General features: G+C 52.1%; 1 protein-coding gene across 6 annotated transcripts in view; it reads left to right on the top strand.

Annotated features, from left to right (window-relative positions):
- Positions 1–24,949, top strand: part of OTOF (otoferlin) — a 130,558-nt gene that overhangs the window by 11,222 nt on the left and 94,387 nt on the right. For all 6 annotated transcript variants that reach the window (XM_075415111.1, XM_075415112.1, XM_075415114.1 and 3 more), the window contains exon 3: positions 9,264–9,352. In XM_075415111.1, coding sequence (XP_075271226.1) covers positions 9,264–9,352 — 89 coding nt within the window. The remainder of the gene's footprint in view (positions 1–9,263; positions 9,353–24,949) is intronic.

Raw genomic sequence — 24,949 nt, forward strand, 5'->3', positions numbered from 1 at the left:
TGGTGCCCAGCGACAGGACAAGGGGCAACGGGCACAAACTGAAGCCTGGGAAGTTCCAGGTGAACCCGAGGAAGAACTTCTTCCCTCTGAGGGTGACAGAGCCCTGGCCCAGGCTGCCCAGAGGGGCTGTGGAGTCTCCTTCTCTGGAGATATTCCAGCCCTGCCTGGCCGCGGTGCTGTGCCCCCTGCTCTGGGTGACCCTGCTTGGGCAGGGGGTTGGGCTGGGTGACCCACAGAGGTCCCTTCCAACCCCGACCATGCTGTGATTCTGTGATTCTGTGATGAGCCCTGATGCCTGGAGCAGTATCAAGGGGTGCCAGCTCACTCCTGGAGAGGTGATTGCTCCGCTCTGCTACCTTTTGCCATTAGCTGCCAGGCGAAGGGGACCACCCTTGATGCCAGCGCACCTCTCTTCCCATCAACCTTGAGTAGCTGGATGGTAATTTCGACGGCTCGGCTGCCAGTGGGGTGGGCTGACCATCAGGACGAGCTGAACTAGAAAGGTCCATCGCTTGGAGAAGGTGATGCTTGTGGGAGACAGCAACATTGGTGCGGAATGTGATGCAGGAGGTTCTCAGCTCTCAGCTGGGGCAAGCGTGGTGAAAATCCTGCAGGGAAGTCCTAAAGAGAAGCCTCAGAAATGACTCCCATTCCTCCTGCTTTCCCCTCAGGACAGGGTAAAATGGTGACCTTTGGTCTGGGGGATGATTTGGAGGGGTGGATGTCTCATCCCCTGTGTGGGGAAAGGCTTTTGAAGCTGAGCTGGCTGATCTCTCATCTCTGCGAGGGGAGATGAAATGGGGGGAGGATGGAGAGGCTGCTCCCTGCCTCTTCTCAGAGCTGGGGACAAGCAGAAAATTCACATTGAGTTCACGTAAAGCCAGCGGCTTTTTTAATGGCTCTAACGAGGACATCAACTTTCCCTGCCACTGCTCACCATTCACGAGGACCTGCCAGCAGGCTGCATTCGGGCTGCCCCAGCGGTTTCCATTTGTTTGGTTTCACTCTATTTCTTTTGCAATTATTTTTATTCATTGTGTAATGAATTATGCAAAGCCTGTGCTTCTCCGGAGCCTGGGGAGGATAAGCTGCTGGCTGTTCCAGGGGGTAGCTCCAGCACTACAGCTGTATTTTACTTTCTCAGGAACGGCTGCATTGTGTCCTGCCTGCACCCCAACGGGTTTCCCCTCGGAGGGACTTGTCCTGCAGCTCTCCCCCAGGCACCCAGCACGGGAGGGAAGGGAAGGGGACTCCAGTGATGGTGCTGGGCACGGAGGGCTGTGGATGGGTCCTGTGTGATCTTCCCAGCCTGCATTCCGTCTCTCTTAAAGGGAGTTGTTTGGCTGAAGTGCAGCTGCCAGGAGAGCCGAGACCCAAAGCTCCAGCCTTGACCTGATCGTCTGGAAATGCCCCTGATTAATCAGGCTTGGAGATGACAGGCAGCAGGAGCATCCAGCCAAGACTCTCAGGTGCTCTTTTCAGTGGTGCCCAGTGACAGGACAAGGGGCAACGGGCACAAACTGAGGCACAGGGAGTTCCGTCTGAACATGAGGAAGAACTTCCCTCTGAGGGTGACGGAGCCCTGGCCCAGGCTGCCCAGGGAGGCTGTGGAGTCTCCTTCTCTGGAGATATTCAAGACCCGCCTGGACAAGGTCCTGTGCAGCCTGCTGTAGGTGACCCTGCTTGGGCAGGAGGGTTGGACTAGATGACCCACAGAGGTCCCTTCCAACCCCTACCATTCTGTGATTCTGTGATTCTGTGATTCTGAGCTACAGAAAAAGGGGAGACATGGCTGAAAATGGGGTGACATGGCTTAAAAAGAGGACACATCGCTTAAAAAGGGGTCACTTGGATTGAAACGGGGTGACAGGGCTTGCAAATATGCCCTTCCGCAGCTCCCTAACAGCTGTCTCACTGGAAGTGTCTGGCTGCTGCATTCTGCCACAGCATTTCTCTGCCTTTATCTTTTGTTTTTCCCACTTTGCTAATAAAAACAGATAAAAAAGACCCAGCAGATATCACTTGCTTAGCTTTGCACAGGGCTTTTAAAAAGGCTTTTAACAATAAAATCAGTAAGAAGAATAAACAGGCAGGCAGCAAGGGAAGGCGGAAGGGTAAGGACAGGACCCTAGAAATGCCTCTAAATATCTGCAGGGTGGGGGTCAGGAGGACAGGGCCAGACTCTTTCCAGTGGTGCCCAGCGACAGGACAAGGGGCAACGGGCACCAACTGAAGCCTGGGAAGTTCCAGGTGAACCCGAGGAAGAACTTCTTCCCTCTGAGGGTGCCGGAGCCCTGGCCCAGGCTGCCCAGAGGGGCTGTGGAGTCTCCTTCTCTGGAGATATTCCAGACCCGCCTGGCCGCAGTGCTGTGCAGCCTGCTCTGGGTGACCCTGCTTTGGCAGATGGTTGGGTGGGGGATCTCCAGAGGTCCCTTCCAACCCCCGACATTCTGTGATTCTGTGATTCTGTGATTCTGTGACAGCAGGGAAGCTTCTGGGTCAGTGCTGGTGGTGTTTCCCAATGGGGCTGGTGGGGAAGGAGCAGGGAGAGTGTCCCACAGGTGTTCAGGATGGTGCCAAGCCCCATGCTGAGAGCTGCTTGCTATCAACTCAGCTATTTGAGCAACCTGGTCTAGTGGAAGATGTCCCTGCTCACGGCAGAGGGTTGGAACTAGATGATCGTTAAGGTCTCTTCCAACCCAAACCATTCTACGATTCTATGACCGAGTGCAGTGCAGTGCAGGTGCTGAGAGACTCTGCTCCAGCTGTGTGCCCTCTCCTTCCCTCCCTATTCCACATCTGGCACGCAGCTGGACCAGCCTGACAGCGGTGCTGGCACAGTGGTCCCCCAGGGCCGGTTTTCTCCTGGCACGTGTCCCGGAGCACAAGGCGTTGGTGTGGGCAGGGACCAGGCAGGGAGTGGGTAGAGGGGCTCCTCCAGCCATCTCACTACAACATCCCCCCATCACAACAGTGTCTGGTAGCTCGGGATCTTGTTCTTCACTTTCTGTGCTTCCCTTGAGCCATCAGTGCTGTCTGGTTGCCGGTTCTCACCACTTGGTGCATCACGCTTGTCTTTTCTCCCACTACTGCGTCCCCCACAGCTTTCCCTGCAAACATGGGAAGCAAGAGCAACTTCATAGAATCATTGAATCACAGACTGGTTTAGTTGGGAAGGGACCTTTCAAGGCCATCCAGTCCAACCCCCTGCCATGGGCAGGGACATCTCCAACCAGATCAGGGTGCTCAGAGCCCCATCCAACCTGGCCTGGAATGGTTCCAGGGATGGGGCATCTCCCACCTCTCTGGGCAACCTGGGCCAGGGTCTCACCACCCTCAGCATAAACAAGTTCTTCCCTATATCCAGCGTAGTTTGAAACCATCACCCCTTGTCCTATTGCAACAGGCCCTGCTGAAAATTCTGTCCCCCAGTTTCTAGGCAGATCATTGAGAAGGGATAAAATGGGTTTACAGATTGTACTGTTACTTTAACAGCGATGTAGTACTTTGATCATGCCATGGCTGGAGGGATTCCTGACAGATATCAGACCACCAGTCCCAGGATATCAGCTGTGGAAAGCCAGGAGGTTGGGGAAACTGTGCCGGGCAAGTACCCAGCACGGTGCCACATGAAGAAGCTCAATTGCCTGACTTGGAAGGAGGTGGAAAGCCTCACAGGTGGCAGATCTGGGATAACCCACTGTCCCCATGCAGCATCTCCTTGGGTGCGTCCCTTGGTTAGATGAGAAGTTAGGGTTTGTCATTGCTCTGCTTTGTTTCTTAGCTGGCAACCACTGCAGCATTGCAGGGGTGTTTGCAAAATGCTGGGATGTTCATCCCTCTGTAAAAATGGGCTGAAAGGTTGAATGGAGCTGCTGCCAGGGAAAGAAGGACAGATGGGCCCGCTCTCAGAGCCCTCTGCCTCATTGCCTGAGCTTCTTTGACACTGTGGGCCATCAGAGCACCCAATAGCACTGGATAAATGTAAGATTTGTGGTTTTCCCCTGCTAGCTCACTCCAGTGTTCCTGCTGCAGCAGAGTGGCCATTGCAAGCTTTTCTATTGAAACAAGCCACGCTTCAGCAGCAGCCTTCCAGCCTGCCCCCGTGCCACCTCCTGCCACAGGACCCTCTGCCAGGGTCATGGCCATGGGTAAACACGGTGAAGAGCAACCTGAAGTGCAGCCCCTCGCAAAGGTCGGACTCCTCCAGGACAGGCTGGGACGGATGGGTCACCTCCATGCACACCACATCTGGGGAGTGCTTCAGGGCTGGGGGTGCATCCTGGTCCCTGGTGCTGCTGGGTTCTCCTGGCTTGGTGGAAAGCAGCCTGGGAAGGCAGGCGTGGGACTCGCTGCAGGCAATGCAGCCCCTGCCACTGAATTACCCCGTGGCATGGTTTGTGTTGGCTTCCCAGTTTGCATTACCTGCCACACAGCATTTCCCTTCAGCCCAGCGCTCTGAATTGATGAAAGCAAGTAGTCCCTCAGGACCTGTTATAAATTAACCGAGAAAACTTCAGCTCTAAAACATTTGCCTCCTTGCATAGCTTACATGAAGGGCATCTCCCTGCGAGGGTGTCGAGGGAAGGAAAACCTGCTTGCGAAGAGCAGAGGCAAACGCAACGCAGCTCCTGGGTGAGCTGCAGCTGCCTTGGTGCTGGTGAGAGTGTCAGGAATTTGGGGTGACATGATAATGGCCTGACAGAGCCCGCGCTAGGTCCTTTTAGCAGGGTGCCCGTCTCCAGTCTCCCTTCTGGAGATGCATAGCCTGGGCTGGGGCATTGCTTCACCCCTCCGTGTTGCAAAGGGAGTGCTGGCTTCAGCCCAAGGGCAATTTCCCTGGTGCATCTCCTCAGGCAGCGATGAACAACATCTAAAAAGCCAAATGAAAGAGTTTGGGTAGCACCTTAGCTTGGTGGGAGAACACAGGGCAAAGGCTGGGGAGCTGAAGCCCATAAATTCACAGCAGAAATATGATGCAAATGTTTATCACTGAAGGCGATCAGCAGTGGAAAGCGCTTATCTGGACGTGTAATCCAACGTTGTTGCTTGAGTTCTGGGATGTCTTTTTTTTTTTCCTTTTTTCCTGTTAAAAATATGCTCGGATCAAGCTATAAGGCAGATCTAGGTTTGATTTAGGAGCCTCTGAGTGAAACCTGAAAATCCATAGACTGGGTTGTTGAAGAGGTCAGGATGTAACAATTCTTTCCAGGCTTAAAAGTTGATGATAATAATAAAAAAAGTCTATCTGAGGAGGGAAACCGTATCACCCAGGTCATTTGCACTGTTTTTTTTCTGCCAAGGCTGAGGTGGCTGCAACTCGGAGACGTAAGCAGAGAGACTTCAGAATCACAGAATCACAGAATGGTAGGGGTTGGAAGGGACCTCTGTGGGTCATCTAGTCCAACCCTCCTGCTGAAGCAGGGTCACCCACAGCAGGCTGCAGAGGACCTTGTCCAGGCGGGTCTTGAATATCTCCAGAGAAGGAGACTCCACAGCCTCCCTGGGCAGCCTGGGCCAGGGCTCCGGCACCCTCAGAGGGAAGAAGTTCTTCCTCGGGTTCAGCTGGAACTTCCCAGGCTTCAGTTTGTGCCCGTTGCCCCTTGTCCTGTCGCTGGGCACCACTGCAAAGAGTCTGGCCCTGTCCTCCTGACCCCCACCCTGCAGATATTTAGAGGCATTTCGAAGGTCCCTTCTCAGCCTTCTCTTCTCCAGGCTGAACAAGCCCAGCTCCCTCAGCCTCTCCTCGGAGGAGAGATGCTCCAGTCCCCTCATCATCCTTGTAGCCCCTTATTTCATGGCTGGGCTGGCTTGCCGCTGTAAGACCTCCACCCACAAGGTGCTAGACATTGTCTGGGTGCTGCAGATCCATCACCTGCCTTTCCAAAATGCTCAAAACCAAAGAGCAGTCGGAGAAGCTGAGAGCACCCTCAAGGGGAGCAACTGCCAGGGATTCACTAGCACACGGGAGAGCGCGTTTGGAAAACAAAGAGGGGAAAAGTAATTTTGTAAAACTCACAGCTGGGTGTCACAAGTTGGTTTGAGTGGTTTTCCACGCGCTGGGATAAAACCAGGGGGAGACTGAGGTTGACTGAGCAGACTGGCAGAGCACGGGTCATGGGCTGGGGAACGTGGTGTGGAAGTTGGTTCATAACCTGGGGGTCTGGGTGCCCATTCCTTGTCCTGTTAGTGGTGTTTTTAGGGGGCATTTTGGACAGCTTCCAGAGCAGGGTGCCCTCCTTTGACCTGAGGTGTACAGTCATGGTTGGATAGTCTGTCCAGAAAGGATAGAAAGAATGTGGCCCCCTCCCAAAGGTCAGCTGTGGCTCGGTTTCTACCCAGAATGTACCAGAGTTTCTCCAGTGATGGAGACCCCAAATGAGGGGTATTGATTTCAGTGGGTAACCTCTAAGCATCTAAGTCAAGGTGGATGAAATCCAACCCTGACTTTTAAGCACCAAACCAAGAGCATCTGCTCTGCATTCCATCCTGAGCTATTTAGCCAAACCCAGGGGATCTGCAGCAGAACCCAGATTTGAGCCCCTTTCTGAAGCCCAGCCCCAGGAAACCAGGAACTGCACCGTGAAGGGATTATTTCTGACAGCCGAAAATGGTACCCTGCGTTGCCTTCCCCGGGATTTTAGGCACAACTCCAAGCGCTTTAAGAAAATTGCATGAGTGGCTCTAGACAGGTGGGTCCCTCTGGAACCAGAGGTGCACAAACATGTGTGTGGGATGGTCCCAGGATGCTACGGCACGGTGCCAAGCACCGCAGACAGGGCCATGCTTCTCCACCCCGGGCATCGCTTGCCGGCCCCCCGGGGTTTGCTGCAGCAGCAGCGGATGGGCTGCGGCGTGAACATCCCTGGACGAGATTCTTGGTGTGGAAAGCTGTCAGCCAGGCTGTTCAGTGGGGATCATGGGAGTCTTTCCAGGCCATCGCGCTTTCCAAATGTGTTATTTTGCTGCCTGACAAACCTCTAATCGAGGTGGGGTGTGGCTACACATCGTTATTTCTATATCTTATTTTGGTAGCTGCACTTGAGCTCTGGGATCTGCTCTTTGGAGAGGACCTAATTGTAGAGCAGGATTTCACCGTGCTTGGTGCTGCATGTACCTGGAGAACAAGAGACAGCCTCCAACATAAGAAGGACATGGATGTGCTGGAGCGGGGCCAGAGGAGGGCCAAGAAGATGATCCGAGGGCTGGAGCACCTCTCCTCCGAGGACAGGCTGAGGGAGTTGGGGCTGTTCAGCCTGGAGAAGAGAAGGCTCCGGGGTGACCTTAGAGCAGCTGCCAGTGCCTGAAGGGGCTACAGGAAGGATGGAGAGGGGCTTTTCACAAGGGTGTATAGTGATAGGACAAGGGGGAACGGCTGTAAACTAAAAGAGGGCAGATTGAGATGAGATATTGGGAAGAAATCCTTCCCCATGAGGGTGGTGAGGCCCTGGCCCAGGCTGCCCAGAGAAGCTGTGGCTGCCCCCTCCCTGGCAGCGTTCAAGGCCAGGTTGGATGGAGCTCTGAGCACCCTGGTCTGGTGGAAGATGTCCCTGCTGATGGCAGGGGGGTTGGAACCAGATGATCTTTGAGGTCCCTTCCAACCCAAACCATTCTAAGATTCTATGATTCTGTCCTCCACTCTATAGCCCAAGGATGGGGACCAGAGACTTGTCCACATGTCTGTGTGGCAGGCAGAGATGCCCGTTCGTTCCAGTTCCTCCCCAAAATTTGGGCTGTGGACAAGCAGAGAATGGTATTTCCAAGGAAGGAAAAAAAACCCAGTACTTGCCTGCGGCTTGCAGCCAGGAACAGAGCTCTGCTGGGGTTTCAGGAGGTTCTTCCAGACTTCTTTAAACTCCCAGTCTGAGTCAGATGTGTGTGAGCAGAAAAAAGCCTGTGCTTGGACTGCAGTTTATTCTTCTATAGAGATAGAAGAGGGGTTTGGGTTTGTCTTGTACTGGCCAGGGCTCAGCACAGGTGGATCTGAGGCTCTGCTGAGGTGCCGAGGATGCATAAACATCCTGTATCAGGAAGGGCCAGGAGGATCCAGGCGAAGATGACATCCCTTGTGCTTGGGATCTCTGTCCCTATCTCGGAAGCAACCAGAAGTATTGGTCCTAGAAGAGCAACTTATACCAGGGTAAACTGCCACTGCTGTTAAGAGTGAGGTTTCCCTTGAGAAGATCTAAGCTCTGGTCTCTTTGGCCAGCTCTCGGAAGACTCTGGGAACATCACCTCCCTCTGCGAGGTGGGATGGACAGTCCTCTGTCCAGCTGGAGCTACAGATAATAGAAGGGACCAGTTTCACATCCAGAGCATTGTGGGAGGTTGATGGGCTGCAGTTGTGCTCGTGATGTGGTGGACTCTGTTCCCTTCACCAGCATTTCTGAGGGCTGTGGTGGAGAGGAGAGGCTGGGGGCAGGACCTGATGAATCTCCACCTGCACTTGTTGAGGAGCCCTGAACAGCTGGTATAGCACAACTTCTCAGGCCAGAGAGGCGTGGTGATGGCAGGAGGGAACAGGCAGCTCCTAATTAATCTTGGGATTGCTGGTGGCATTTATCAACCCAGCTAGTACCAGCTAATGGACCATCAAAGTAGTGGGAAGGAGCGATCAGAGAGCAGCACACATGTTGTAAGGGGAAGGGTTGAGTTACGTCCCCATGATGCAGAGCCCAAAGTAAATGTGGCTGCAGAATGTGGAGTGCGGCTGTAGGCTGAGTAAGCAAAGTGACATGACTGTCGTGTGGCCGTTTCTCTTTTTCTGTATTTCAGAGTTTTTTTCATTTGCTTCCTTGATTCTCTGCAGAAAATGTGAAAAGGGGAAAAAATAGCTTAAAAATGAGTGTTGGCATATTTCTGAAGAGTCACTAATTTCTTCCTGTGAAGTTGCTTGACAAGCACTTTCCTTTCAAGACTTTGAACGTGGTCCTGCTGCTCCTGTAGCCGATGCCGGGCTCAGCCCTGCTGCCTCCGCATCTGGGGCATCACGTTCCCATCCTGCGATGCAGCGAGAGCAGCTTGGCAAAGGAGCATGCCTAGCTTTGGGAGGCCACAGGAGACCTGTGACTCGGAAAACTGAAGGTAGCTCAGGTGGTTTAGCCTGGCAGACTCACTTAGTGGCTTGGCAAGAACAAAAACCACAAACAAAAGTGGTTTTTATATATAAATATCTGTAAAAATACAAAAAGCTCCATCCCCGTCACCTCTGCAGCAGCTCCCTGAAAGAAGCCTGACATCTCCCTCCCATCCTTTCTCCACAGACCTTCCGCTGGCCGGTGGCAAGCAATATCGATGGGAATGAGATCCTGGAGATCCAGGTGTTCAACTACAGCAAAGTCTTCACCAACAGGTGAGAGCGTGGTCTGCCCTTCCCTCCCACATACCCCCGGGTCCGCTCCAGTGGGAAGAGGGAGCTCCTGCTTGAGCTGGAGCCACATCCTTGTGTGGTTTGGAGAGTGGAGGGTGAGAAAGACATTGGTGATATCTCCTGGGAAGGGGAAGGAAGCTCAGATGCAACACGCATAGCTCAACAAGTGAGGTTGCCAACCACCAGCAACTGGATGGTAGTCAGTGCTGTGTCCATGCCATGGTTTTCCCCAGGTGCTGCCGTTTGGTTCAATACAATTTGCATGTGTTTAAGAGAAACTGAAATCTTTTGGTTAATTACCAAGGTGGAAGTTGATACCTAAATCTAGTTCCTCAGCTTTTGCAGATTCTGCAAGTGTTTATTTATCTTCTTCTTGTAATTTTTTCTCACAAATATACTACAGTGGTTGTCATGCCTTACTTATTATGTGCAATGGTATGAATATTTTTAAGGTTTCTTACAGTCTGGGTTTTGCCCCCAGATTAACAATGAACACGAGAGAAGTTTGTCTATCCCTTCTGTCAGCTGTAGTGTATTTCCTACATTTATCCATGCTGTCATTCCAAAAACACGGGAGCATTTCACAGAAGCATGAAGTGGCGCACGTGAATCGTCGTACAGAACATTTACACTGACATTAAAGAGGGAAAAGGAAAAACAAGAGACGAGAAAGGGTTCTTGCTTGTGGTTGGATGTTGCACTAGCATTTCTGCCCTGAAATCGAGTGTCATCCCCAGCTGGAGCTCAGCAGGGTCTCCCTAAAGTCTCCTGGGCACACGTTCGTGCACAAGCTTCCTTCAGAGCCAAAGAAATGAGGAGACAGACAGATGGCATGCAGGGCAGGCATACTAAATATACATGATTTTAAAAAAAGCCACAGAAAAACCCCAAAACAAAGAAAAAGCACCCCCAAAAAACAAACTGAAAAAAAGATTACCTACCATTGTTTTGCTTTTCACTAGGAGCTTGAGTAGCAGAAGGAGAATTGAAAGAAACTTGTTTTATTCAGTTGCTCTCTGTGAGGAGAAGAGCAAGGAGTCCCCAGTGTCCCAGCCCAGGTGGGAGCATTGGGTGGGGAATGGGTGACAGATACAGGCAGAGGAGCAGTCCAGGGCTTGCAGGGAGATCTCCACTCTGCCACAGGAGCCATTCGTAGTACAAGTCACTTTGGGTTGTGTTCAGACCACCTCCTGTAAGCACCTGCATTGAGGTAGTGCAGTTGTGGTGGTCAAGGAGTTCAGGAGTGATGGACACACGGAACAGGAGATCTGAAATATTGTTGCAACCCTGAACTGTCCCAGAGAAGATTACCCACAACCCTGGACTTCTCCCGTATGGGAAGGGGCTCCTCAGGGGCTATGGGCAGCAGAAGGGAGATAGGAGCCTGTGATGGACAGACGTGGAGATCCACTTCCTTCCCCAGCCAGTGCCAGCTCCAGCCTCTAGAACCTGTTCTTCATGTTGCATCCATGACAGCGGTGTTTCTTCTTTGACTAGATGTTCCTTCAATGCCTTCCTTCACTTTCTACTCCCCTGGTGTGAGCAAGCAGCCTGGATATTGCCATGTGCTTGCACAGGCTTAGGACAGGCAGCAGCTGGACAACGTGAAGGGACAGAGCATCCCTCCAGCCGTTATGGCTTGGAGCTTCATACCTTCATTACCCAGTGGAAGGGAATGAAAACATTCTAACTGAATCAGATGCTTTTGCCCTAACAGACGGCACGTCAGGATGTAGCCAATTTACCTCCTGGACAGCAACTCTGCGTGCTCTGCACACAAAGAAGCAATCCCTTCTCTCTCTAAAACCTGGAAAAAAATCCGCTTGAAAGATGCAATAAAAAAAAGCAGAAAGTGGTGATTTTATGTTTGGAACACCAATGGCATCCTTAGGTGCATCAAGAGGAGTGTGGCCAGCAGGTGGAGGGAGGTTCTCCTCCCCCTCTGCTCTGCCCTGGGGAGGCCCCATCTGCAGTGCTGTGTCCAGTGCTGGGCTCCCCAGTTCTAGAAAGATGAGGAGCTGCTGGAGAGAGTCCAGCGCAGGGCTACGAGGATGAGGAGGGGACTGGAGCATCTCCCGTACGAGGAGAGGCTGAGGGAGCTGGGCTTGTTCAGCCTGGAGAAGAGAAGGCTGAGAGGGGACCTTGGAAATGCCTCTAAATATCTGCAGGGTGGGGGTCAGGAGGACGGGGCCAGACTCTTTCCAGTGGTGCCCAGCGACAGGACAAGGGGCAACGGGCACAAACTGAAGCCTGGGAAGTTCCAGCTGAACCCGAGGAAGAACTTCTTCCCTCTGAGGGTGATGGAGCCCTGGCCCAGGCTGCCCAGAGGGGCTGTGGAGTCTCCTTCTCTGGAGATATTCCAGCCCCGCCTGGCCGCGGTGCTGTGCCCCCTGCTCTGGGTGACCCTGCTTGGGCAGGGGGTTTGGCTGGGTGACCCACAGAGGTCCCTTCCAATCCCGACCATTCTGTGATTCTGTGAAATGAAGAACCATCGCTGTTCCTCGACGGAATTGGGAATTGGAAAGGCCAGGGCTCACCAGTTGGTTGTAGTGATTAAAGGCTGATAAAGTGATCACTTGGGTAATTCTCTCCGCTTTCAATGGCCAAAGTCACTTAGAATTTTCCAAATACCCAACACAAAATAAATATCCATCCATTTCAGCCAAATTACTTAAAGTGCCCTTTACCCATGGAAGAGCTGCACATACAAATCAGTTGGCTGCATCAGCTAGCCAAGAGCCCCTTCTACTTCCAAGATGACCGTCTCTTTTATCATTTTCTTCACTTTGGACGTTTTCCCCTGCCTTTGGCTCATGAGGGCCTGGGCTGCCACGAAGGAGCAGCCTTTCCTTTGAGCAGCAATTGCTGACGCTGCAGGGGAGAAGGCTGCAGCCACATCCCAGCGTCCTGGATGGGCTTGCACTCCCCGGGACGAAGACTGCATCTCTTTATCTTCTACTGTGCTCTTAGCTAGCTCAACTGATCCTTACGTGCCCCAACCTCATCTTCTGAGCAGAGCTGTTAATTCATTTCTCATCATTAAGGGACGACCAGATCCGCAGTGAGCAGGAATTGAGTTCCAACGTCCCAAGAGAACTGGCTCCTTCCACCAATTTAGTCCCCCCTCAGTATGAAGCAACCCACAAATGTTGTGGTTCTTGTCCCAGGGGCTCGAGAATCTGAGCTGAGGCAGCTCGTCTCCCCCATCGTGGTCTCTACAGCACACGAAACCAGGAGCATCTCTGCCCACAGCTTGCCAGGTATTTTCTGCTCTATTGCACATTTGTAGTCAAAGCACCTCTCAGTCTTGTTTTTGAGCAGGTCGCTCTTAGTACCTCTGATTGCGTGGTGGTTTTTACTATCTCAGATCATCTTCGTAGCTCTTTATCCCACTAGCGTTCAACTTTTCAGCATCCCCCCTCTAAAGTACAGGCATAGGCGGGATGCAGATGCTTCTGCCCTGTACCTCCCCAGCTCTGCAGACTGAGGATGAAGAACACCTCTCTTCTCCCCCATCCCTCCTCCGTTTGAGCAGTTAGGGGTTCTTTGGGTATTTATTCACAGTGCTGGGCTGCCGGTGCACCACTCTCTCTGGAGCTGTTGCATTTGTGGAAGTTGGGACTGTTTTCTGCCAGCTTGAGATGCGGATGCTGCTTTTTAGCAGCGTTTTTGGCACGTGAGCGTGCTTTTTGTTTGGCTCAGGCATATACCAAGGTCCCCGCTGCTCTGCCTGGCTGCCTCCACTCTCTCCTGGTTGACTGCTCTGTCAGTCTTCACACTATTTGGAAATTTGATTCTAGGTTATTTTTACATCCCAGTCACTGGTGTAGTAGTCATGGGCTTCACAGCAAAATTGCACCGTAGCACTGTCATTCAAAGATGATTCTCAGCTGAAGTCCTATTTTTAGAGTTTCTCCGTTAATCTGCACTCGTTAGCGTGTAGTGCTGATAGCAGGCAGCGTTAAACCAAACATTTTCTAGGAACCTGCTCCTTTTCTGCAGTTACCAAACAAGCTGACTCCAGAGAAGCAAACCAAGCTTGTTTTGACAGGCTCTATCTCCTCATAAACCTACCTTGCACGTCACTGATTACACTCCAGGTTTTAATTGCTCATTCACTGAATCCTGTACAAGCTCTCCTATCCCTTTCCAAGGATGGCTGCCAGGTTAACCCGGCTCTCTCCATTCACCCTATGTGAACTCTTTACTGTGCTGGGATTCCTCTATTATTCCAACTTCATTAAATATTGGTATCAGTGGATCAGATGTTGCTGGTTCTTTTGAGATTATTACCCACAAAATACCCCCGTCCTGCAAAAACCAACAGGAATATTTATCCAGCATGTTTGCCTGCTTTGCATCATTAATGGGCTGGAATAGGAGCTGCTGCTCCTGTTTCTGGGATGCGTTTTCCTTGAAATCAGAGCATCATCGAATCATAGAGTGGTTTGGGTGGGAAGGGACCTTTCAAGCTCCACCCCCTGCCATGAGCAGGGACATCTCCAACCAGCTCAGGGTGCTCAGAGCCCCATCCAACCTGGCCCAGAATGGTTCCAGGGATGGGGCATCTCCCACCTTTCTGGGAAACCTGGGCCAGGGTCTCACCACCCTCATTGTAAACAATTTCTTCCCTATATCCTGTCTAAATCCCCCCTCTTTTAGTTTAAAGCCATCACCACTTGTCCTATGACTGCAGGCCTTGCTGAAAAGCCTGTCCCGTTCTTTCTTTAAGTGCTGAAATGCAGAGCTCATCCTCCCCAGCAGCCGGACCCCGGTTAAAGTCTCTTCTCGACCTTCTTCGGGACACAGCTGGACCAGCCCTGCTTCAGAGCAGCATCAGCTCAGCTGCCCAGGGCGGTGATGGAGAGTCCATCACAGCGCTGGAGTATCCAGCACCTCCCTGCAGAGGTTTTCCAGGGTTAATTATCTGTTCAATCTCTCCTTGCTAAATTAAGAAGCCCTTGAGTTTAGAAACAGTTTCCTCATGCTGGCATTTACAGCCTGTGGTAAAAAGATCCCCACAGCACATCTGTGGCAGCGTGCGTTCAGCCTGTCCCTCAGCAATGAAGAGAGACCCAGCACAGTGTGCACTCCTTGCTGCCCGGCGTTGCTCTGGGCCATGGAGCAGCTCATCCCTGCAGCCCAGCCCAGAAATGGAGCAGGGATCAGAGAGCTCCTTCAGCAAACACCAGACAAGACATCACCCTCAGCTTTCCCTTGACAGTGGTGGGAAGCAGAATCCCAGAAGGTGCTTCCTCTCCTCTCACTGCATTTTAGGCGTCCGCAGGGAGTTGGGACTCAGCTCAGGTGCCCACACGGGTCTCCAGTGCCCCTTGAGTGTCCAGTTTCTGGAAGGACCCACGTCTCCTGGAGATCCAAAGTTGTATCTGCCAGCCCTGTGTTTGTCTTGGACATCCCAGGACATCTGTGTGGTCACAGGTACTCATGTTTAGGTGATGGAGCTGAACCACCAGTGGCTGGAAAGGGGTCTGGGAGAGCCATGAGTAGCAAAGCACACTCTGCTTTGGGACAATGTGCTTTGGGCACAAGGAACTGAGAACTGGCTGTGGCTGAAGGACGGGCTGAAAAGGCTGAAGTTCCCTGAAGCAGGAGACAACCAGGAGCCCAAAGGAGGCAACAGCAGAAGAGCCTTAGTCCAACCCTATACCCATCTGCTGATGGAATAGATTTCAGATCTGAGCATCAGTGGCAGGAATCAACCTGCAGAATAGACTACACCAGGTCATAAACAGAAAGAGAATATCCAGGAATTTCCGTTCAGACTCACAGAATTTCTGCTGGCCGAGAAATGTCTACCCCAGGTACCAGTGCCAAGGCACAGCCAATGGCCCCATCCCACCCCCAGCAGCTGATCCTCCCTCAAAGGAATGTGAGGAATCTGTTGTACAAGAAAAAAATTTAAAGCCCAGGGTGACAAGCCAGTTCTGTAACTACCGCCCATCCTTCTTGCACAGAAACGAGTTGTAGGAGGAGGACAGACAGACATAAATCTTGGAGAGGAGGGAGAGGAGTGGGGAGAAGCAGAGCCCTGGCGCTGGAGTTTGGAAAGCTGAGCCGTGCTTTCTGTGAATAATTCACATGCAGCTGCTTAGTGCTGTTTATCAAAACTCCAGATAAAAGCGTGACACCTGATGCAGGTCCACCCTGAATAATGGAGGGGGCCAGCGCCGAGACGTGGCTGCATGGCTCATTGAGTTGCTTTTATTTCCCGCCTCAGTGGCCATCAGCATGCAGCTAATTAGCTGGTAAGATAATCTTTTCCCGACCCTGGACAGGTTTCTCGGCCTCCTTACAGTGGCTGATTGTGTGCTGGCTGCTCCGAGGGGCTGTGGGCTCTGGTGGGTCTCGGCTCTGGGACGATGGCTGTCCCTTGGAGCTGGTTCCTGGATGTCTGAGTGCCCAAAGCAAGGAAAGAGAGCATGGAGGTGAGGAGATAGGTCATGAGGACAACTCAAATGAGCTAGACCAGTGGTGCCACCAGCCCAGAAACCTCTCTCCATCCCCTGACTGGCCAGGGCATCCCCAGAATGCGAGACTCTCCTCTCCAGCCAAGACCCATCCAAACCACAGCAGGGACACCTTGTCCCAGTGGGGTGGATGAAGGACAGTGCCATATCCCACTCATGGTTAATTTACTGCAGTGTAAAATTAGTGCAGATTCAGGCTGAAAATGCTCCACACAACAGAAGGGCCAATTATCATGAGTCCTACACACCCATCCTGCAGACATGAGGTGCTTCATCTGATGCGATGTGTCCCGTCCTGGAAAGCAGGTGGTGAAGCCGAGTAGCTGCCGCATGGTGGGATGACCTGGACAGAAACCGAGTTCCTACTGGAACTCAGTTCATCTCAGTTCTTGCTCTTCTGGTCCCCTGAGGAGACCTATGAAATGCCTTCAAGATGAGTGAAAATTCATAGCATGTGGTCCCACAGTGAAGGGCCCAGGGAGAGGGCATATGCAGGAGCTGGGTGCCTGACCTGAGGTCCCAGATGTGGATTTGAGTGTGTCTGAGCAGGAGAAGACACTGTGGGACACACATGAGTGATGTGGGGTGAAGGACCGCATGCCCGGGAGAGGCAGAGATGCAGGAAGCAAGTGGAAGCAGCAGGCAGGGCAGAATTCTGTGCCGGTGAGACATCAGAGAGGATGGCTGTGTGGTCCAGCAGCCACAGAGCATCATCCCCAAGGCAGGAGGTCTGGTCTCTGCTGCTGCTCTCATTCCTGACCTGCTGGGACAGCCTGGATGAGCATCTTCTGGGCCACACATCTTCCTTGTGCATAAAGCCACCACATCCCTTAAGGATGAGGAAGGCTGCACAAAAACTAAGGGTTTTTGCTTTGAGGTGGTTTGTTTTTCCTTGTGTCACTGTTTTCCTCTCTGGGGTGAGAAGAAGTAACGAGATCCGGCCCAAGGCCAAAAGCCACGTTACAAACCCATCAGCTCCTCACTGGCTGGGTGATTCAGGGCCGGGGGCACAGATAACACCCCCTGCAGAAAACCGATACCCACGGAGAAGAGACAGGAGCTGGCTCTCCTTACCTGACAGAGAGACAAAGAGACTAATACCAAAGGCTTTCTCCGGGATAAAAACAGGGCTTTGTTTTGTCCTTTGTACTCCAGCTTCTCCAGCAATTAAGATCTTTGCAGAATTCAAGTCTTCTGTATGAAACCACCTCCAACTTGCAGAAACCGGAGTGCTCACCTTTTCATCTGCAGAAAATAATCCAGTGCAGAATCACTGTAGGAAGAGTACGATGGAAAAAATTATTAACTCTGATGCAGGAGGTTCCCCGCCTTGTCAGAGTGCCCTCCCCGCTCAGAGCAGTACTCGGAGAGCAGACTCTGGGCAGGTAGGACATCGTAAGAGCTGCGTTTTGCAAACCAGAAGGTTCCACAATTTCCTTGAGACAGTGCTTGGACCGCAGCGGGGCAAGATTTTCTGCTGCCCAGCTTGCTTAAACATTGCAGAGGTCCAAGCTGCAGCCCTTGGAGCATCGTCAGTGACACAGGACATTCACTTCTCCCCGGTTTCTTCCCTCTCGGTGTGGAAGATCCCAGGGATGCCCTGAGGTCGCATCCAGGGGTCTGTTCTGGCTCACTGGGTGAGCGATGCCTCTGGCGCACATGTCAATATGTTATTTTTTGTCTGGAGAAATGCTAAAAGGCAGAAAACAATTAAATCTCTTGGAAAGAAACTGAATGTGCTTGTAACTCTAACAAATTTTTACACAAGATCACGGCACACGTCCAAAAGAATTTTTTAGAGTCCCTTTCTAATTTCGCCAGTAAGACAAAAAAAAATCGTGCGGCAAGATTTTATGGGATTTGGAGTGCACCTGCACAATTTAGAGTTTATGTTTGTCATTTTCATATGTGATTTGGATGCCCAAGCTTTGTTACATGAAGTCCAGACCACCAGGAAGGTCTCTTAGAGGTAATCTTCTACCTGTCTCAGTACTTGGAAGCAATCCAGGAACCTTGATTACCCAGACATCAGTAAAACAAGTTCTCCACTAACGCTTTTTCGCTGGAAACACAGAAAGTTGCTTTCCAGTCTTGTTATAGGTAATAGGTTATTGTCTTTGCAACAAGCTGTTGGTCATAAGAGTCCTTGGGTTCTGTGTTATCAAAACTGCATTTGACATCTTCATGGAAGAAAAATCTGCATGGTTTTACTGAACACAAAGACAGCCCCTGTGACGCCAATGTGCCCAACATCGCTCGGTTTGTCACGTGGAGGTCGGCTGTGCATTTCTTCTTCCCCCTGGCATGTCCCACCCCTCTCACTTTGCAGAGTTCATGCCTGCTGAGCGTTACTACTCAAAGCCTTCCCTGCTTCTTCAGACCATTGGTAAAACAACCCTTCATGGGTTACAGTTATTTCCATACAGCTTCTAGATTCATGCAACTGAAAACCCAAGCCCTTCTTTGCCAGAAGAGGGCTGAAAAGTTGAAAACAGTGATTTATTTTCTACCCATTGTAGCATTTTCTAGCGTTATGATTTCTCTGTCTCCCTGCACGTGAGGATGCACTTACTGGTACATGCACCAGGGGCTAACCTGTGGGCATCTTGCCTCCGAGAAAGGTTTCTTTGCTGTGGGACCTTCTTACTTCGCACCAGCAACCCACAGCCACGCCTGTCCTTTGGCTCTATGGTGCCTTGCAGCCAGGCAGGACTGGCTGGGAGACCGGGTAAGTATGAGGGGTCCAAAAAAGGGGGATGAGAAACCAAGGAGCAGCTGTGATGAATCACAGAATCACAGAATCACAGAATAGTAGGGTTTGGAAGGGACCTCTGTGGGTCATCTAGTCCAACCCCCCTGCCCAAGCAGGGTCACCTACAGTAGGCTGCACAGGACCTTGTCCAGGCGGGTCTTGAATATCTCCAGAGAAGGAGACTCCACAACCTCCCTGGGCAGCCTGTTCCAGTGCTCCGTCACCCTCAGAGAGAAGAAGTTCCTCCTCATGTTCAGACGGAACTTCCTGTGCCTCGGTTTGTGCCCATTGCCCCTTGTCCTGTCACTGGGCACCACTGAAAAGAGCTTGGCCCCATCCTCCTGACACCCACCCTTCAGATATTTGTAGGCATTTATAAGGTCCCCTCGCAGTCTTCTCTTCTTCAGGCTGAACAAGCCCAGTTCCCTCAACCTCTCCTCGTAGTGGAGATGCTCCAGTCCCCTCACCATCCTTGTAGCCCTCCGCTGGACTCTCTCCAGTAGCTCTTCATCCTTCTTGAACTGGGGAGCCCAGAACTGGACACAGTACTCCAGATGAGGCCTCACCAGGGCAGTGTAGAGGGGAAGGAGAACCTCCCTTGTCCTGCTGGCCACACTCTTCTTGATGCACCCCAGGATCCCATTGGCTTTCTTGGCACCCAGGGCACGCTGCTGGCTCATGGTTAACCTGTCGTCCACCAGGACACCCAGGTCCCTCTCCGCAGAGCTGCTCTCCAGCAGGTCCACCCCAAGCCTGTACTGGTGCATGAGGTTGTTCCTCCCCAGGTGCAGGACCCTGCACTTGCCCTTGTTGAACCTCATCAGGTTCCTCTCTGCCCAGCTTTCCAGCCTATCCAGGTCACGCTGAATGGCAGCACAGCCTTCTGGTGTATCTACCACACCTCCCAGTTTGGTGTCGTCAGCAAACTTGCTGAGGGTACATTCTAACTCTTCATCCAGCAGCTTCATGAGCAGCTGGATGTGTCTGTGAAGCTCATGGGGGTACCTGGACAGAGAGGCAATGGCTTTCTGAGACCTCGGGCTGGACAAGAAGAAAGTAAATGAGCTGAAAGGGAGTTGCGGTTGGATGCTTGGCGGTCTGACGGTGCATTTAGAAGCTGCAGCGCTTGTGTTTATGTGCAAACCTGTGTTTGGCGATACGGATAAATGCAAACCATCTCCTCCTGCAGCTTACACGAGGAGTGCCCTGGAGCTCGGACCGAAATGAAAAGCCTTTTTCCCTGTCTAGCCAGATTGCAGCTTCACCTGTAATCATCTGACTCTTTAAGCTAAAGCTTCCTAAATCACTTCCCTCCTAATTACCCCTTTCGATCAGCCCTGTGCGGTAGGCAGCTCGGAGCTGACACTTGCAAGTGTGTGTTATTATCATTGTTTTGTTAGTGTTTGGATAACCTGGCAAAATGTAGGACACAACAGCTGGTCCAGCTTAGCAGCCTCCACATATTAAAAGCTGCTTCAGTGAATTAAGCTTTTTTTTCAACAAACTCTTGCAAAAATTCTTATTAAATATAAATGGATTTTCTTTTCACCCTGGAAGACAGGGGGAATAGCATAACGAGTGCCAGTGAGCCCTGTCGTGTTGAAATATATCCTGTCAGGTAACTACTTTGGGACGAGATTACAAATCTGGTTGCTAAAGTGGTAATTTGGGTATACTTCGACTTTTTCATGGTGTTTGACTTGGCGCCGCGCAATGTTTTGATTAAGAAATGAAAAATTCTGTAGAAATTTGACATGGCAGGTGCCGAAGTTGCTACGCACGTGAGCAGCTCTGAGGAGTGAGTGCAGGCAGGGATTCGTCACCGAGGATGCTGGCAGCCATCGGAGCCCCGCAGGGACCAGACCTCGTCGTGCAGGAATTCGCATTTCCTCGCACGCGGGGAGCGGTTATGGCCAACAGCACGGGCAAGGACACCAAGTGTGGGGAAGCCACGTCTAGGGAAGCTGCTATGGAGCTGCTGCAACTGCTTGGCAGCTTGGGAATAACAGCGTTACCTGCTTCAGTGCGGTCTGGAAAAAAAAAAGGCGTCTAGTTTCAGAGCCCACCGCTTCAGAAAGGTGCTGGAGAGAGCCCAGCGGAAGGCTATGAGGATGAGGAGGGGACTGGAGCATCTCTCCTACAAGGAAAGGCTGAGGGAGCTGGGCTTGTTCAGCCTGGAGAAGAGAAGGCTGAGAGGGGACCTTAGAAATGCCTCAAAGTATCTGCAGGGTGGGGGTCAGGAGGACGGGGCCAGACTCTTTCCAGTGGTGCCCAGCGACAGGACAAGGGGCACCGGGCACAAACTGAAGCCTGGGAAGTTCCAGCTGAACATGAGGAAGAACTTCTTCCCTCTGAGGGTGACGGAGCCCTGGCCCAGGCTGCCCAGGGAGGCTGTGGAGTCTCCTTCTCTGGAGATATTCAACCCTACCTAGCCGTGGTCCTGTGCAGCCTGCCCTGGGTGACCCTACTCATCAGCAGATCTGCCTGTTTGGCTTATTGGTGAGGAAAGGAAGAGATGGCCTGATCACAGAAAAAGGAGTGGGAATTTGGTGGTTGTCACTCTGGGAGCTGACAAATCCACAGGGGTTTTAGCTGAGTAGCGCTGAGCCGCATGGTCATCTAAGCCCCATAGATAGTTCAAAAGATCAGGATCTCCCACAGTCACATCTCTAAGCAACCCCGGGTGTTGGTCGTGTCCCCTTGCTGCCTGGTTTGCATTGCAGAAGCTCGTTAATTCAGGGCAGACTATGCACGGGGCAGGTGTTTGGGAGACCTGCTCTCCCTCCCCACCACACCTCCAGGTTGGAGGCTCTGCCCCCACTCCCACTGTCCCTGTTCTTCTGGGTTGTAACCACCATGCAGGAGCTGAGTGATGCAGCTTTGTGTTGCGGGGTGTAACTAAACCCTTTGGCATTTTCAGGTTGCCATGGCAGGGGTGGGAAGGAATCCTGGCAGGGGGATGCAGGAAGATGCAGTGGCTGCTCCTGCCTGCCCTATTTCCCCACACAATATTCCTGTTTTTTTCCTCAGGCATTCCAGAGTATGACGAGCATTGAAAGCTTGTCTGGGTGGGGAGCAGGCAAAGCTGGAGGGATGGGTTGTATAATGGTTTGGCTAGGTAACATTTTTTTCCTGTTTTATCTCAGATTACAACCCTAATTTCACTTCTACAGCTTTGGTGTGGGTTTGACCCATTTTCTCCACCTACCTTAGTGCCCTACACAGACATCACCAGGGTTCTTTCCTATCCCAAGCCCCCAGCTGAGTTGGCCACAGCCAGGCAGTGTTGGTCTCCTCTCCAAATCACCCTGGGGCTGCCCAGCCCTGGGCTAACCCCTGCATCCCTGCGATGGGTTGGGGACCATGCATTGGCCTGGCCAACTCTGGTGGGCAGCATCCTGATGTGGATGGGTGAGGGACAGTGCCCAGGCAGCCCTTCTTTCCCTAATTTAGGTGGAGCCAACTGCTCCAGGTGGTTCCAGAGCAGGAGACCAGCTCATCCTGAGGTCTTTAAGTGCAGGCTGGATCCTTCCTTAGTCATCTGAGCCTTCATTCCAATCTCCTGGTCTCTTGCAGGCCTGGCAATGGGTTAAAAGCAGTGGCATCCCCTCTGCTTTCCCCACCCTACCTTGCGATGGGTGTCTGGAGGTGGGGACCAAACCAGGACAGAGATGCCATGATCTGCCTTTTGTCACTTCCCAGTATCTGATGATGGATGTATGGAGATGGCACCCCCCTACCAGAGTCTCTCCCTGGCTGCGGGAGCAGAACTTGCCCAGGGAGTAAACAGCATCTAAGGGCTGAGGTAGCAGAGAAGCAGGGACAGGACTTCACGGGCTGGAGGATGCTCTTAGCAAAGCCAGATACACATCTTAGCCTCATAGCCCTTGCCTGGACAGAGTGGGCACTTTGCTGGCAATGCCTGGTGGGCTGCGTCGTCACCCCTGGCCACTATCTCCCCTGAACTGCACTGGGCACACAGATGGCTTCATTGAAAGATGCCACGTGCCACATGGGAAAAGAGCAGAGTGTGATCTGTCATGGGGTGTGCAGTAGTCCCAGGCTGCCCTGACACAAGGCTTGGAGCAAGCTTTGAGCACCGAACCAGCCAGGCTGGCTTTGAAAGAAGAGATGATCCTGCAGTCTGATAAAATTACGAGTGACCCAGAAAAACTCCCTCTCTTTCCATCAGCAGAAATGCCAGGGAAGGGAGCAGGGCACTTGATGAATTATGAAACACTTGGAAATGAAAGGCTGCATAGACAAGTGCTGAATATTTCATTCTCTCTTGCTTGGGTCTTGCCTTCCAGGGGGGTGGGTTGGGAGGGGTACGAGAAAAGAGAACGTTATCCCAAGCCTAATACAGATGCATCTTCCCAGTAATTCACATTCTTGCAGAAAAGCCAGCCCGAGGTCTGCGAGCAGAGCTGGGGAGTGCGAAAGCACATAAATCAGGCTGAAAGCGTCGCAAAGACATGCTGAGAGGATGGTGAAAGGCCCTAAATGACACCATTTTCTCAGGAGGTGGGAGCATCTTCTCCTCTTTGCCTCTTGCCATCATCCAGATATTGTGGCTGGGGAAAAGGTGCCTCGGGGCCAGGACTGGCTCTCTCGTACCTGTTTTTATCCGCTCCCGAGGTAGCAACAGCCTGCAATTCCGAGAGCTCGCAGGCAGCGTGTGCTTTCGACTGTAGCTCAGCTGGGGAGAGCATCGACGTGCTGGAGATGGACGTGATGCTGCTCCAGCATCTGGGCTTCTCTGGGGTCACCTTGTCCCAGACAGACGCAGCACCGCAGCAGGTCACAGAAGCAGGAGGTGTCTGGAAAGTCGGACTGGGGGGTCAGGAGGGTCCCCCAGCTCTCTGCTGCAGCTGGAGCACGTGCTCATCCAATGAGTCCCTCTACCTGGGACATCATCACTGTCGTCCGTTCTCCTGCAGAGATGTCGCCTGATGCTGGGGTCTCCCCCGTCAGCCCCAGGTGCCCCCACCCCACAACCACGCACCTGAGCATGCACAGCAACAACTGTAGAACGAGTTATAGAAATAGGATAGGATAGGATAGGATAGGATAGGATAGGATAGAATAGAATAGAATAGAATAGAATAGAATAGAATAGAATAGAATAGAATAGAATAGAATAGATTAGGATTCTTGGGGTTGGAAGGGACTTTCAGAGGTCATCCCCCTGCAGTGAGCAGGGACATCTTTAACTAGGTCAGGTTGGTCAGAGCCCCGTCAACCTGACATGTAGATACACCTTCTATAGATAACGGCTGTGCACCCAGTGCCTCTTGGAGACTTTTGCACCCGGTTTGACTTCTGGGGTATTTTCCCCCATGCTTTTTGCTATTTGCTTTGACAGGGCCAGATCCAGATGCTCTCAGGGAGAACCACCGTACGGGTGTGTGGCTGTTACCGTGCCATAAAGCCTTGAGCACACAAACTGCCACAGCTCTCATACCCCTCCTAGCAAAGCCACAAGGGATACACTGGAGGAAACCCCCCAGTTACTCCTGTTTCTAAAGCGCTGTTGGTATTAAGATGTGACTTCTTGTGAGATTCACTGACACTTGTGATTCATGACACTTGTGAGATTCACCAATTAATTGCAAAGGCTTGTCATGACTCACTGAAGACTTCAGTCGCTTTGTCGGTGGGGTCAACACCACCAGCCATCAGCTGAAACTACCACCACCATCATAAATGAACCCTAAATTGACTGGTGCCTGGAGCGTGCAACCTGCAGAGAAAGGTGGAGGGAGCAGGAGTTGATTGGTCTGGTGGAGAGGAGACCAAGGGACCACCTGACAGCAGCCTGCATCTACTCGAAGGGGAGTTACGGAGATGACAGTATACACAAGTGAAATAACAAGGAGCAACAGGCACAGGCAGCAGCTTGGGAGGTTCAGGCTGGATACCAGGAAAATGTTCTTCCCCACGATGGTGGTGCAGACTCAACAGGTCATCGAGGAGGTGGGAGATCTCCTTCTATGGAAGCTTTTGAGTCTTGGCTAGACAAAGCCATGGTCAAACTCATCCAGATTTGAGGACGGTCTTGCTTGGTGCAGGGCATCCCTTCCAGGCAGCAGGTCTGTGATTCAGACATAATGGCCCTTGAGCAAAAAACTCTGAACCCTGCTGTGAGATCCCTCAGGAAACATTTCAGTCCTGTGCTGATTTGTTGCTACAGCAGCAGCTGTGAGCACTGGGCTGCAGGGGATTTCAGATGGGAAACCAAGAGGTGTTCAGGCAGGGACAACTGGCTACAGGCACATTCCTACCCCCTGCCGTTGCAAAATAAGGCAAGGCAGCTTGAAAAAATTTTAGAGACCCCTC

This window comes from Opisthocomus hoazin, chromosome 2, assembly GCF_030867145.1.
Source record: "Opisthocomus hoazin isolate bOpiHoa1 chromosome 2, bOpiHoa1.hap1, whole genome shotgun sequence".
NCBI lineage: Eukaryota > Metazoa > Chordata > Aves > Opisthocomiformes > Opisthocomidae > Opisthocomus > Opisthocomus hoazin.